The sequence below is a fragment of the Cebus imitator genome, unplaced genomic scaffold (genome assembly GCF_001604975.1).
Source record: "Cebus imitator isolate Cc_AM_T3 unplaced genomic scaffold, Cebus_imitator-1.0 Scaffold832, whole genome shotgun sequence".
NCBI classification, from domain to species: Eukaryota; Metazoa; Chordata; class Mammalia; order Primates; family Cebidae; genus Cebus; species Cebus imitator.
In genome coordinates this window covers 176,464-189,682 of record NW_016108147.1, presented here as the reverse complement: position 1 = coordinate 189,682, position 13,219 = coordinate 176,464, and the positions used below count along the sequence as shown (strand labels likewise).

Sequence of the window (13,219 nt, the reverse complement as noted above, 5' to 3'; positions counted from 1 at the left end):
GTAATCTTCCAGCCAGGATTCTTTGCTCTAGACTCTGACATTTATGCCACATCATTTCAGAACACACAGTGGAATTCTGAAGCTACGAAGGCTTGAATGTTCATTTTGATTTCATCTAGCTCACTTTTGCATCCGCAATCTCTAATAGTTAGAACTAGGGGTCAAATCTTCCTCTGAATGACACGTTGTCGGACATCCAATTACTATAAGACAATATAAAACCTAAGGGCCAGGGATGTAAGTATAGTGATGGCTGTCTTCCTTTCTCCTTTAGAATGTCTGCTCTAAGGCAGCAGTGATTTTGTCTAGATAATTCACTGTTCTATCTCCAAGCCCTGTCACCATGGGAACAATATAATGCATGGTTTAGGACTTAGGGTCTAGTGTGAGAACAGGAACTAGGAAGCAATAATATTTATCTGTGTTTTTGTTATCATTGTCTAAGAAAGGAAGATTTTTGTTTGATCTCCTGCTATGCCCCAAACACTTGAAACCATGGCAGGATTAGGGCTAGCCTCCCTCTGAGTGTCAGAACGTGGGATAACACCAAAATCACCATAAGACAGCATAAGGCCTATGCCTGGCCTAAACGTTAGGGGTGGGTGGTGGGTATATGTCTCCCATAACCAGGAAGCAAGCTCTGTGAGAACTGAGATTTCTGTCATTTTTATTTTAATTAAATCTCAGGGCCTCAGTTATGGTTAAGCCTCTCTGAGTATCGAATGGTAAAATGCCCAAACAGTAACTAGCATTCTAAGGTCAGTCCTATTGGTCGTGTTGCTACAATCTATTTTCCAACTGGTAAAACACAGATACTTACAACAAAACACAAAATAATCTCCACACGGTTTAAAGTTCATCATTCACGGGGGAATTTTAAAAACCACATAAAAATCAATACTATTATCAGTTATGATGACATTTATAGTAAATATATAATATATACATATATAAAATATGGGCAATAATCATATCAAATTAATTACAGTGTTTGCCTATTCAAAGAATGGAAGTGGGATGGTACTGGGAAGAGATTTATTATTTGTAATGTTCTGATTGTTTAACAATATAAATCTCTGTGTAAATCAAATAAGCCAAAATGTTGACACTTGTTATTTTTGGGTGGAGGTGAACAAATGTTTGTCATATCTTTCATGCTTTCCTATATTTTTATTTAATTTTGAAAAATAAATAAAATACAAAGATAATTGAAAACATCATTATAGCTGATGATTTTATTACACTGTTTTCAGAGTTAGACAGATCTAGGTAATATAAAGTATACAAAAGCATAAAGCAGCTGAATAGTACAATCAACAAGCAACAACCAGTACAATCAGCAATAAGAGAGAGACAACTTTTAACTTTGTATGTCACAGAGAATGTATATACCTTTTTAATAAAAAGCTTGAATAAACCAATAACTATTGAAGAAATCACAAAGCTGATTAAAAATCTACCATCGAAAGTGTCATCAGGATTAGACTGTTTTACATTTTGTCCTAGCTAACTTTTAACAAACAAATAATCCTAGTGCTATTTAAACTATGTCACACCACATGAAAAAAAAATTGAAAACTCACAAATTCGTATTTTTTAAAGCTAGCACAACTTCAATAACAAAACTTGATAAAGATAGCATAAGAAAGACAAAATACAATTTTACTTTGGAATGCAAATGTAATAATTCTATATTAAATTCTGGTAAATAAAATCCAGTAATGTAGCAAATGATTATTTCAGCATGACCAAGTAGCATTTATTCCAGAAATACAAGTTTGGCTCCACATCAAATACCTACCATTCTAATTCATTACATCAACAAATTAAAGAGAAAACAAAAATCACACAATTTTATCAATAGATGCCGAAAAGACATTTTATAAAATCCAGGAGCCACTTCTAGTAATAGCAGTGTAAAACAGGAACAGCAGAAACTCTTAAACATGTTAATGACTATCTACTAATAATCGAAAGTAAATGTCATACTAACAGGGAATGCTATTCCTTATTAATATTTTGCATTCTTACATTTCCATGAAAATTAAGATCAAGACAGTCATGTCTGTCATCATCACTATTCAACATTGCTTTGGAAAATCCAGCTAATGTAATAGTAATCAGAATAAACATTAGAGGAAACAAAATTATCTATATTTGCAGGTGAAGCAATTTCATATCTAGAAAACCCAAAATATATATTCTTAAAAATCCACTGTAATTCCAATAATTAAATAAGCTTATTAGATAGAAGATAAAAATACGAAAATCTATAGGCTGTCTATATTGCCAAAAATAGCAAGTTACAAATGAGGAGAAAAAATAATCAATTCACAATGTCAAAATATGAAATCAAACTGTAAAAATACTTAGAAATAAATTCCATTAGTTATGGTGGACTTACGTGAAGAGTATTACAATAACAAGACCAAAAGATTTCAATGATGTACTAAAACTCTTAAGTGCTAAAGCTTAATATTATTAAGGAATTCTCTAAACAAAAATGCAGGATTTTAATATAATATAATTCTAATTGTGATGTCAGCTGTCATAATTAGAGTTGTATTAAAATCCTGCATTTCATTTTTTCACGTGAAAGAATGAATGTCTAGGACAGATTATATAAAAGAAAAAAACAAAAGTAATTAAGTGGGACTTGTTTTACCAGATTCTAAAACCTATGGTGAAGTCACCATAAATAAATCATGACATTGGCCCAGAAATTTGAAAATGGGTAATATTTTAAATAAATGTCACAATCAGGTATCCAATGTGAACAAAACGTTATAGCTGGATCCCCGTCTTACACCATATACAAAAATAAATTTCAGATGGATCAAACATTTAAACGTTAAAAATAATAAAGTTATTAGAAGAAAATGTAGGTGAATATTTGGATGACTTTAGGTGGGGGCATCCATGTGATAAAGAAAGGAAACAAAAATCTATAAAAGAGATAGTGGTCCACCTAAAAAGTTTAAAAATTATAAAGGAAAAGATATCATCAATAAAGTCAAGATTAACAATAAAATGAAAAAAAATCATAAAACATTAGAGCTACAAATGATTAATATGCACTGTGTAGTAAGAATTCTTACAAATTTATAATGAAAAACATCGATAGATACATGAGCAAAGGATAAGAAAAGCCGAATCAGAGAAAAATCCAAATAGAAACAAGGACAACAACAACAAACCTCTTTTAAGTCAGATAAAAGGCAATTAAAGTAACAAGCAATACAATGTAATTTTTAGCTTTTCATATTTTCAAGCATTGAAGAGTGCTGGAGAGGATGCTGGAATGAGCGCTTTCATTTTGGATAGTAATCTTGTAACATTTCTAAAACGTACGCCTACATAGCATTTCTGGGAAGCCAACCTACAGAAATAAAAGCACCAGTACAGCAGCGTTATTTTGAAAAAAAGGAAATAAAAGACGATCAATAATGAAATGTTTGAATGCTCCTTTGGCATATCAACATGTACTGTGTGTTCAGCTGTTAGAGGAAGGGCGTGCAGGGGAGAGCAAGAGTGCAAGAGAGTGAGAGTGAGGGCCAGGGAGCCAGAATAGCAAGAAAGACTGAAGCTACTGATCAGAAGAGATATCATCTACATGTCAAGAAAGAAAAGTATGTGGCTTGCCATTTTACAGAAACTATTGGAAGATACTTTCTGTAAGGAGATGGGGAAAACAGGTAGAAGGATGTACTTCGTGTCCTCAACACTTGTTACCTGGGAAGAAACAAAGTAAAGAAAGGAAGTGGGAAGGACAGGGCGTGGTTTTACACCATTAATTTTTCTTAATCGATTTTTGCATTGTTTCAATGGTTGCAAACACTTTTTAATTTTCTATTGGCACCCAAATTAAATGTTAAATTACAGAACTAGGCAATATCAAAAGTACCAGAGTACACTTGAGGCAAAATTGTGAAACTAGTCAAGGTAAGATTTGGAGGCACAATACAATTTATCCACTTTCCTAAATTTCTGACGCCTAACCTGTTCTCTACGTTCACAATTACGAGGACACAAAATAATTTACATATAAAAGTTCCACAACTTCTGTAAAGAGCACAAAGAATTTAGGGAGTTTTCACCAAACCATAGACATAAATGTGAATATCATCATCAAACTTAATGAAGTAGACAGATGGCTTTGCCACCACTTGATGTATAAAAATGCCAGTTCTCTTGGACCCGTCATCTTTGGCATGCTCCACCTGCTTGCCCACGAGACTGTCGAGCACCTCTCCAGGCTCCCGTTCTGCTGTAGGGAAATAGTAGTTGGAATCTGGAATGATGCGTAGGTCACCATCTTTGTAGTCATCAAGCAGCGTATACATATAGAGAACAGGATCTTTCTCGTAGGTGATGTAAAACCAAGTATCCATCACAGGCGCTCGCGCCAGGACCATACCCTTCCATTCATCTTTTGTACCGTGCTCGCCTTCAAACACATGCCCCACTGCCTTGCCAATCAGGGAATCTGCCAGTCGTGAATCGATTCGAGGAGTTGGCACTCTCTCAGGAAGGATCTCTAGCGCTAAAACTCTCTTATCGCGGTGCAGTTCTAGTCCATACACACTATCTTTGCCATCGTATTTAATGATATAGAGAGTGGGCTTCACGGAAACCTGCTCGAGCACAGTGCCCTTCCACTGCTCCACTGGCTCGTTGCCTTCCTTCCAGCCGTGTTGAATGCGGCAGCCCACGATGTTCCTACGAGTAAGGAAAGTGGGCTTGCGCCGTTGCTTCCTGTGGGTGTGCCTTTTCTTCATCAGGTATGCGGACACGCCATCTACCCCTATCGGAGGCACAGTCGGAGGAGACATAGCTCAGGGATTCAGAGGGCTTGGAGAAAGCTCTGCCCTGGTCGATTAAACTGACAAAAAGTCAACAGTATGTAATGTGATATTTATTTTTTTCGCGATCTCAAAGACCTGCTCTGTGCTCCCTTCTCCAAGTGCAAGGCTCTCAACAAGGTTTTGGCAGAAACGCTCGAACTCTAACCGTGAGCACTGGGACAGGGTGTGCCTCTCCACAGCGCTTTCCTCTCTCGCCCTTAGAAAGGGTTACTGCAGCAGTGGCGGCTGCCGCAAGAGATGGCGGGCTCGCGTGTGCTGTTCGTGCCTTGCGCCCTCCCCAACCCCGACCCCAAGTCCCGGAATCGGCCACTTAGCTGTTGTCGATGCTGGTGCGACTGCGGCACGGCGACAGAGGAGACGACGGTGAAGACAGACAAGGCGTAAGAGGGATGGCTGAAGCGGCAAAGGCGGAGGCGGCGGCAAGTCTCTGAGGAGTCCGCGCGGCCTAGGCTTCGCTGCGCTAGTTGGCTTGGCTTCACTCTGGCGACCGGGTTTTTGCCGCCCTGGGAACCCGCCCCCTCCGAGCCCGCCTGCTCCTGGGCTCCGCCCCCGGCCATCCCGCCTTCCGCTCCGCGGGCTGCAGCCTGGCTGGTCAGCGCGCGTGCCCGCGTTCAGTTTGTATTGACACACGCGCTCTCTCATTTCCTCCTCCGCCCCTCGACCGTTTTCCTCAAACCCTAGCCAGACAGGCCGACTCCCCTCCTCCTCCTTTCTGGCGGTCGGCTGCCCGCCAGCCTCCTACACAGTGGCTCCATCTGCTTTCTGTCTTCCAGGAATTCCTCACTTAAAAAAAAAAAAGAAAGTAAGACACGCACACACAGAGTTTGTGCATACAAATTATTTTCTTTCAGTTTAAGATATTTAAGATGAGAATAAAAAGCCTGTGTAAAATTCACAGTCCACCATCTTAATCCAAAATCTTTTATATTTTCTACCTGATCGTTTCTGGCAATTATATTTAAAAAAATTTTTTTTGGTCAGAATGTAAATGTCATGTACTGACATTGTGGAGATCTAAAATTCAGTGAAATGAAAGAAAAAACTACCATTAAGTTTGCCATCCAGACTGCACCAAAATGTCAACAATGCTGCTTTTTCTCCTGTTAATAAACCTGTGCTTGTATTTTATAAAATTGCAAGGGAGTTTTTCATGTATATCATGAACATTTTCCAAAGTTATTAAGTACTCTGAAAACATGATTTTTAATGGTTCCATAGTATTCCTTTGTAATATTCCTTTTGTTGATCCACTATCCTACATGATCTACAACATAAGAATAAATAAAAAGATTTTACCTTCATATATGGATTATTTATAGTCTAAACCATTTTTTCAAAGAATATTTAATTACCCGGAGATCTGCACATGAGATGAGAAGAATGTTTGAAAAAGTAAAATATTGAAACAATATTGTGGCCTTAATTTTGTAGAGAAAGAATTTTTTGTGCATATATTTGTTGTTTTTCTGATTATAAAAGTACTGCATGCTTATATTGAAAACCTGAATGGAAAGAAAGTGTCCATAATTTCACTTACATTAAGTCACAGAGCTGCTATGAGAATTAAATGAGAATGTCTGTAAAGCTTTTAACACTATATCCCACTTACAAGAAGACATTAAAATCCAGATGAGTCTAGGGTTCTCATTCTCATTCTTTCACTCTTTGCTGGTGAAAAGAGAAGGCATTATGTAATCATGAGTAAAAAAGGCAATTAATTCACCTGGAAACAAACAAAATCAGGAGCAAAAGCTGCAAGGTGTCAGTACTGGCTGCCTCAACATTTCATTAACTTCCAAGTCGATTACAGAGAGACCTAGTTCTCATACTGTTTAATAGCTGGTCACATAGAATGTGTAAGGATCCTTCAATTCACCATGTTTCCCAGGCCAAGGACTTCAGAGATGGGATAATTCTTTTTTTTTTTTTTTTTGAGACGGAGTTTTTGCTCTTGTTGCCCAGACTGGAGTGCAATGGCGCAATCTTGGCTCACCACAACCTCCGCCTCCTGGGTTCAAGCGATTCTCCTGCCTCAGCCACCCAAGTAGCTGGGATTACAGGCATGTGCCACCATGCCTGGCTAATTTTTTGTATTTTTAGTAGAGACGGGGTTTCACCATGTTGGCCAGGATGGTCTCGATCTCTTGACCTCGTGATCCACCCACCTCGGCCTCCCAAAATGCTGGGATTACAGGTGTGAGCCACCGCGCCTGGTGAGATGGGATAATTCTTTAATGTTGTCTCACAAGAAAGTAATTCTAAGGAAGAAGGTAAACTACATGAATGAACAATTATTTCCAAAGTCTTTAGAATGACATAGTGGTGTATATATATTCACACATGCAAACAAGCTACATGTTCATACTCAAAGTCAGAGGGTGAGTATGTGTAAATGTCATGCCATTATGTTCCACAAATAATGTCTTCCAAATAATACCCCAGACCAAGATGCACCAACCTCTTTTTGCTTAGAAGAGCAGTTGACATGTGAAAGAAGAAAACAGTATCCTCAGGCCTTTGGTTACATCCTTCAAGGGAATTCTTTCTTACAACCCCACAAAGTGGCCTGAAGAGACCAAAAAATATTTCTAATACCCTTTCTTCTCCAAAATTATGATTCTAATGTTCAGACCATCCACTAACATATAGATTCAAAAGGCCTTATCATGCTGACATGATGTTTACTTTGTATGACTCCCACTAGACAACAAACTTATTCAAGAATGGACTTTTATCTTGCATCCCAAATATCTTACACAGAATAGGTACTCAATAAACGTTTGTTAAATGAATAAATAATTGCTTTCAGCTGCCCTGCCCCAATGCAAAGAAATCTTCTCAAATAAAACAAGTAGTCTTATGCAAGCTTTTGAAGACTATAGTTCTGGAAACTAAGACTCTCCCACAGCAATTTTATCCATTTAAAACACCTAAATCACTGACCCTGTGAATACATGTGCCCATAAGTCTGAAAATGCTTAGGAGAAAACATTAAAACAAGGGGGAGCAAGCTTTCATCAACCTACATATATGGATAACAATAAAACTTATCTCAAAGTGTAAGTGTGAAGATTGCATTAGATGAATACATACTAAATCTCTTAGCACATGAACTGGTGCATAGTAAGGACTCAGTATCTCCTAACTAGTCATTTCCTAAAACAAGTTATTTTGTCATAAATAGTCTTTTTATAAACCACTGGGTTCATACCCCATCTCTAAACCTTTCCTCTATTTTGTACACAAGCCCTTTTTGCCAGGTTTAGGTGTGAATCAAGGAGAACTATGGCATGATTTGTTCCTTATATCCAATTTCAGAGCAGTATTTCAAATACTGGAAGCTTCTGGAAGACTGGCTTCTTAATAAATAAACATTATTGAAAATTAATTTAGGATACTTAGTGTTAATTAATAATTGGAGGGGTGGTGGAGTTAGGTATAACTATTGTTAATTCCAGTATGCACAGAAGATGATAATGCACGCTATAAAAGAGGTACAACTGAAGCACTAGGGGACCCAAAGGAGGTAGTGATTTGTTATGGCTGGGGAGATCAATGATGACTACTTGAATGTTTAAAATAACAACAAAAGAAGATATTCAGAGGGTGAGAGAATAGTGAGGTCTTTTCAAAGAGCTGAAGGAAATACACGGAAAGATGCATAGTTACAGGACATCTGACAAACTAGTCAGGAGTTTGTGACAAGAGCACAGAGTTCGTTGTGTAGTCTGTGGTGTGGAACAAAGTCAAAAACCTCAAAGGTGACAAGTAATATTTCATCCACTGTTGGTGGAAGTAGCTGACATTCCAATTCCCCTGACAGTGTGGTGTTGGAATTACCAAGTGGAGAGCTGATCTTCTATGCTTCATCTGACAGAAGTAGGCAGTGTTTTTATTACCCTGGAAGATAAATATTGATGATGCTGAACAGAGAGCTGATCGATTACCTCCCTGACAGAAGTAAGTGGTGCTCTGATTCCCTTGCCAGGATAGCGTCAGCAAGGTCTAACAGTAAGTTGCTCAACCACATTCATCTAGTAGTACAAGTAATTGTTATGATACACCCCCCACATAAACCTGACAGCAATGAGATTGAATACAGTAGAACACGGAAGGACTAGTCAGCTCTCTGGTTTCCTATACCCCTAATGTCAGTGAAAATCAGTCAGTAGCTGAGCTTCCATCCTCATCCACAGACAGTGAGACAGAATGAAGGAAAACATGGTGGGAGAAGATGGTACTCAACTTTCCCTAAACGTTTTGTGTCAATGGGGCACAGAGTTCAGATAAGCCTCCACTCCCACTTTGGGGTAATAAGATGGTATGAGCCAGTAACACATTTTTACCATGAAGGTGTCAGCAAATTTGGAATGGGAGCTAAACTTCCATACTGCCCATGTGCAATGAGGCAGTGTGAGTTAGTGCTACACTTTTTCAAAGGTTGTGTCAGGGGAACCTAACAGAAGAAGCTGAACATACATAGAAAAGCAGCTCTTCAGCCACAAAACAATAGGGGGGCTCTCTAGCAAATAAAAATATTACAGAGAACACAGAGTCTCATGATATAAAATTAAAAAGTGATTAGGATGCAATGAAAAATCATACAAGGAACAAAGGAAATCACAACTTAAAAGATACAAGACAATTAACTGATGCCCAAGGCTGAGATAAAAATTAATGTTGGAAATATCTGAAATAAATTGTAAAGCAGCCATTATAAAAAAATAATGATTCAATAAACCCAGGCATTGATGAATGCCTTTAAGTATCAAAAGCATTCAGGGATAAATGACCTCACCAAACTAGCTGAAGAAGATGCCAGTAACCAGCCCTGGAAAGATGGATTTGTGTGACCTCTCAGGCAGATAATTCAAATAGCTGTTTTAAAGAAGCTCAGTGAACTTCATAGAGAAGCAATTAAGAAATTTTTAAGAGAAATTTAACAAAGAGATTGAAATAATTAAAAAATCAAATCATATAGGTGAAAACTATAACGAATGGAAAGACAAATGCCTTATGATATTACAACACTAGTTTTGATTAAGCAAAGAAATAATCAGTGAGCTCAAAGACAAACTATTTAAAAATACCCAGTCAGACATAATGAAAGAAAAGAAGAATTAAAAGGATTGAAAAATGCTTATGAAACCTATGAGACAGCATCAAAAGACCAAATGTAAAAGCCATTGGCCTTAAAGAGGGCATAGAGAAAGAGAAAGGGGTAGAAAGACCATGCAAGAAAATAATAATAGAAAACATTCCAAATGTAGGGCAAGACACAAATATTCAGGTCCAGCAAGATCAAAGGTCACCAGGCAGATTCAACCTACTACTGCTATTGTAAGGCACATTATAATCAAATACTTAAAAGACAAGGACAAAGATAAGATTCTAAAAGCAGTGGGAAAAAAGTAAATAACATATAAAGGAACTCTGATACATCTAGCTGCAGGTTTCTCGACAGAAACTTGTTGGGCCAGGAGGGAGTGGTATGACATATTCAAAGTGGTAAAGTAAAAAAAACTGCCAACTAAGAATACTGTACTTAGCAAGGCAATCCTTTAAAAAGAAAGGAGAAAGAAAGACTTTCACAGACAAACAAATCTGAAGAAATTCATTGCCATCTGACTCATCAAGAATTGCCATAGTTTTTTAATTTGTAAAAGACACTGATATGCAACAACAACAACAACAAAAAAAAAACACTTGAAGGTTTAAAAACCGCATTTGTAATTGTAAGTACACAGACAAATTCAGCATACTCTAATACTGTAATTGTAGTATGTAAACCACTCATACCTATAGAATGAAGCTAAAAAGACAAATCCATTGAAAATAATAACAACTACAACAATTTGGTTAAAAATAGGCAATATAAAAAGATGTAAGGTGAAATGACAAAAAAGTAAAAATGAAGTGTGGATGAAGTTAAAGTTTAGAATTTTTTCATTTATTTGTTTTTGCTTCTTTTCTTTGTGATTAAAGTTGTCATCAGTTTAAAATAATTTGTTATAAGATTTTTTAAAGCCTAAGGGTAACCACAAAGCAAAAACCTGTAGCAGATACACAAAAAATAGAAAGCATGGAATTAAAACATACTATCAGAGAAAATCACTTAACATTTAGGGTGATAAGAAAGGGAGAAATGAGCTACAAAACAACCAGAAAACAAGTAGCAAAATGGAAGTAGTAAGTCCAATAATAGCATTAAATATAAATTGACTAAATTATCTAATTAAAAGACACAGAGTGGTTGAATAAATTTCAAAAGACTCAACTATATGCTGCCTAAAAGAAATTATCTTGACCTATGATGGCACACATAAATAAAAAGGGAAGTTCATTGATCCAAGATGGCCGTTTAGGAACAGCTCAGGATTGCAGCTCCCAGTGAAAGCTCAGACGGTGAGTGGATGCTGCATTTTTATTGCCCACAGACTAGGAAATTCCCAGGCAGAGGAGCTCCACGGGTGGCCAGCGCTGCTGTTTCGGCCAGCGCAGCTGTGCCAGACGGCGCCGCTGCTTTGCCCCTTGCGGCTGCTTTGTCAGTGCCCTGGAGCAGTGGTTCTCCGTACAAAATACACCGGTCCAGGTGCCCTTTTGGCTGGCGATTGGAGCCACTGGAAGTCGCCCATTCATCTGTTTAAAAAGGGGACTGAGCAGGGAACCAGGACAGTAGATTCCAGGGCAAAAAAAGGGCCACGAATCTCAGTGCTGCTTTTTAAGCCAGTGCAGTGACTTGCTGCAGGGGAAAACACACAGACCACCCGAGCCTCTTCAACAGGTGACTTGAGCACCAACTTAAAAAAAAAAAGAAAAGGCTCTGACACAGGGAGCCAGGCCATCAGGCTCGGCTGGTCCCACCCCCACAAAAGAACAGCAATCAGAAACTATCTGGATTGAGAGTTTCACGGCAAGAGCAGCTGAACCCAGGACGGTCCAGCTCTGTGGGGGAGGGGCATCCCCCATTACCAAGGTGGACCACCACTACGGAGGTAGTCAGCCAATGCTGAGGCAGCCTGCCATTGCCAAGGCAACCCACCATTACTGAGGCAGCTTGCCGTTGCCAAGGCAACCCGCCAATGCAGACAGACTCCGCCTTAACAGAGGTGGGCCACCATTGCCATAACTACACCCATATAAACAGGACTACAGGGAAGTTCACTCGGCAGCTGGGCGGAGCCCACAGCAGCTCAGCAAAGCCTCTACAAGCAGACAGTGACTAGGCTGCCTCCTTGCTGGGCAGGGCAGCTCTGAAGGAAAAAAATAGAAGGCAGTAGCATAACGGAAACTCATAAAGCCCTAAATCCCTGGGACAGAGCACCTGGGAACAAAAAGCGATTTATGAGTTCTGCTGCAACAGACCTAAACGTACCTGCCCAGCAGCCCTGAATGAACAACGGAGCTCAAAGCTCAGCATTTGAGCTCCTATAAAGAAGAGACCGTCTCCCCAAGCAGCTCCCTGACCCCTGTATATCCAAAGAGCCACCTCACACAGGAGAGATCAAATTGACACTTCGTGGGTATCCTTCTGGGACAAAGATAGCAGAAGAAGAAAACTGGTAACAACCCTTACTGTTCAGCAACTGCTGCAGGTGATCCCCAGGCAAGCAGGGCCTGGAGTAGACGTCGAAAACCTACAGCAGAGGGGCCAGACTGCGAGAAGGAAAACCAAGAAACAGAAATAACCTCATCATCAACAAACAGAACGTCCACTCAGAGACCCAATCTGAAAGCCAGCAACTACAAAGACGACAGGTGGATAAATCCATAAAGATGGGAGGAAACCAGCCCAAAAAGGATGAAAACACCCGAAACCAGAACACCTCTCCTCCTAAAAGGGATCACAACTCCTCACCAGCAAGGGAATAAGGTTGGATGGAGAACGAGTGTGATGAAATGACAGAATCAGACTTCAGAAGGTGGATAGTAAGAAATTTCTGTGAACTAAAAGAACATGTTCTAACCCAATGCAAAGAAACTAAGAACATTGAAAAAAGATTTTTTTTAAGACAATAAGCTTTAGTAATGAAACAGAGGGCTTCAATATATGATAAAATGAATTCATTTATTTAAACCTAATATTTTAGCTTAAAATATGTCCATCAAAATACTAATGAAAAAACTACTATAATTATTAAACTTTAGGTTATAGGTAAAGTAAAAATGAGGTTGATCTATAAGCATTCCTAATATAAGATCTCCAATTAGCACATAATAAAACAAGTTATAAAATAAAAACATTCACAATACATTGTCTGTTACAGTGATAAACATTCCCCAAACAGAATCCATCTGTTAAAGCCAATTCTTCTGGAAGTTTTCCTTCTAAATTATCTTTCTTCTGATGAATG

The 13,219-nt window shown here is 38.6% G+C and overlaps 1 protein-coding gene across 3 annotated transcripts in view; it reads right to left on the bottom strand.

Moving 5' to 3' along the window:
- Positions 1 to 3,185: 3,185 nt before the first annotated feature.
- The window catches only part of SPIN4 (spindlin family member 4), a 50,069-nt gene continuing 40,035 nt past the window's right edge, over positions 3,186 to 13,219 (bottom strand). The window contains exons 3-5 of one of the 3 annotated variants that reach the window (XR_005198628.1): positions 7,324 to 7,431; positions 3,670 to 5,648; positions 3,186 to 3,379 (exon numbers count right to left, since the gene is read on the bottom strand). Coding sequence is in view for 2 of the 3 variants with exons in the window: in XM_037735545.1 (XP_037591473.1) it covers positions 4,083 to 4,832 (750 nt within the window). In the remaining variant the exon portion in view is untranslated. Of the gene's footprint in view, positions 5,649 to 7,323; positions 7,519 to 13,219 lie in introns of those variants that run through there. The other 2 variants (XM_037735545.1, XM_037735546.1) reach the window with 2 other exon arrangements.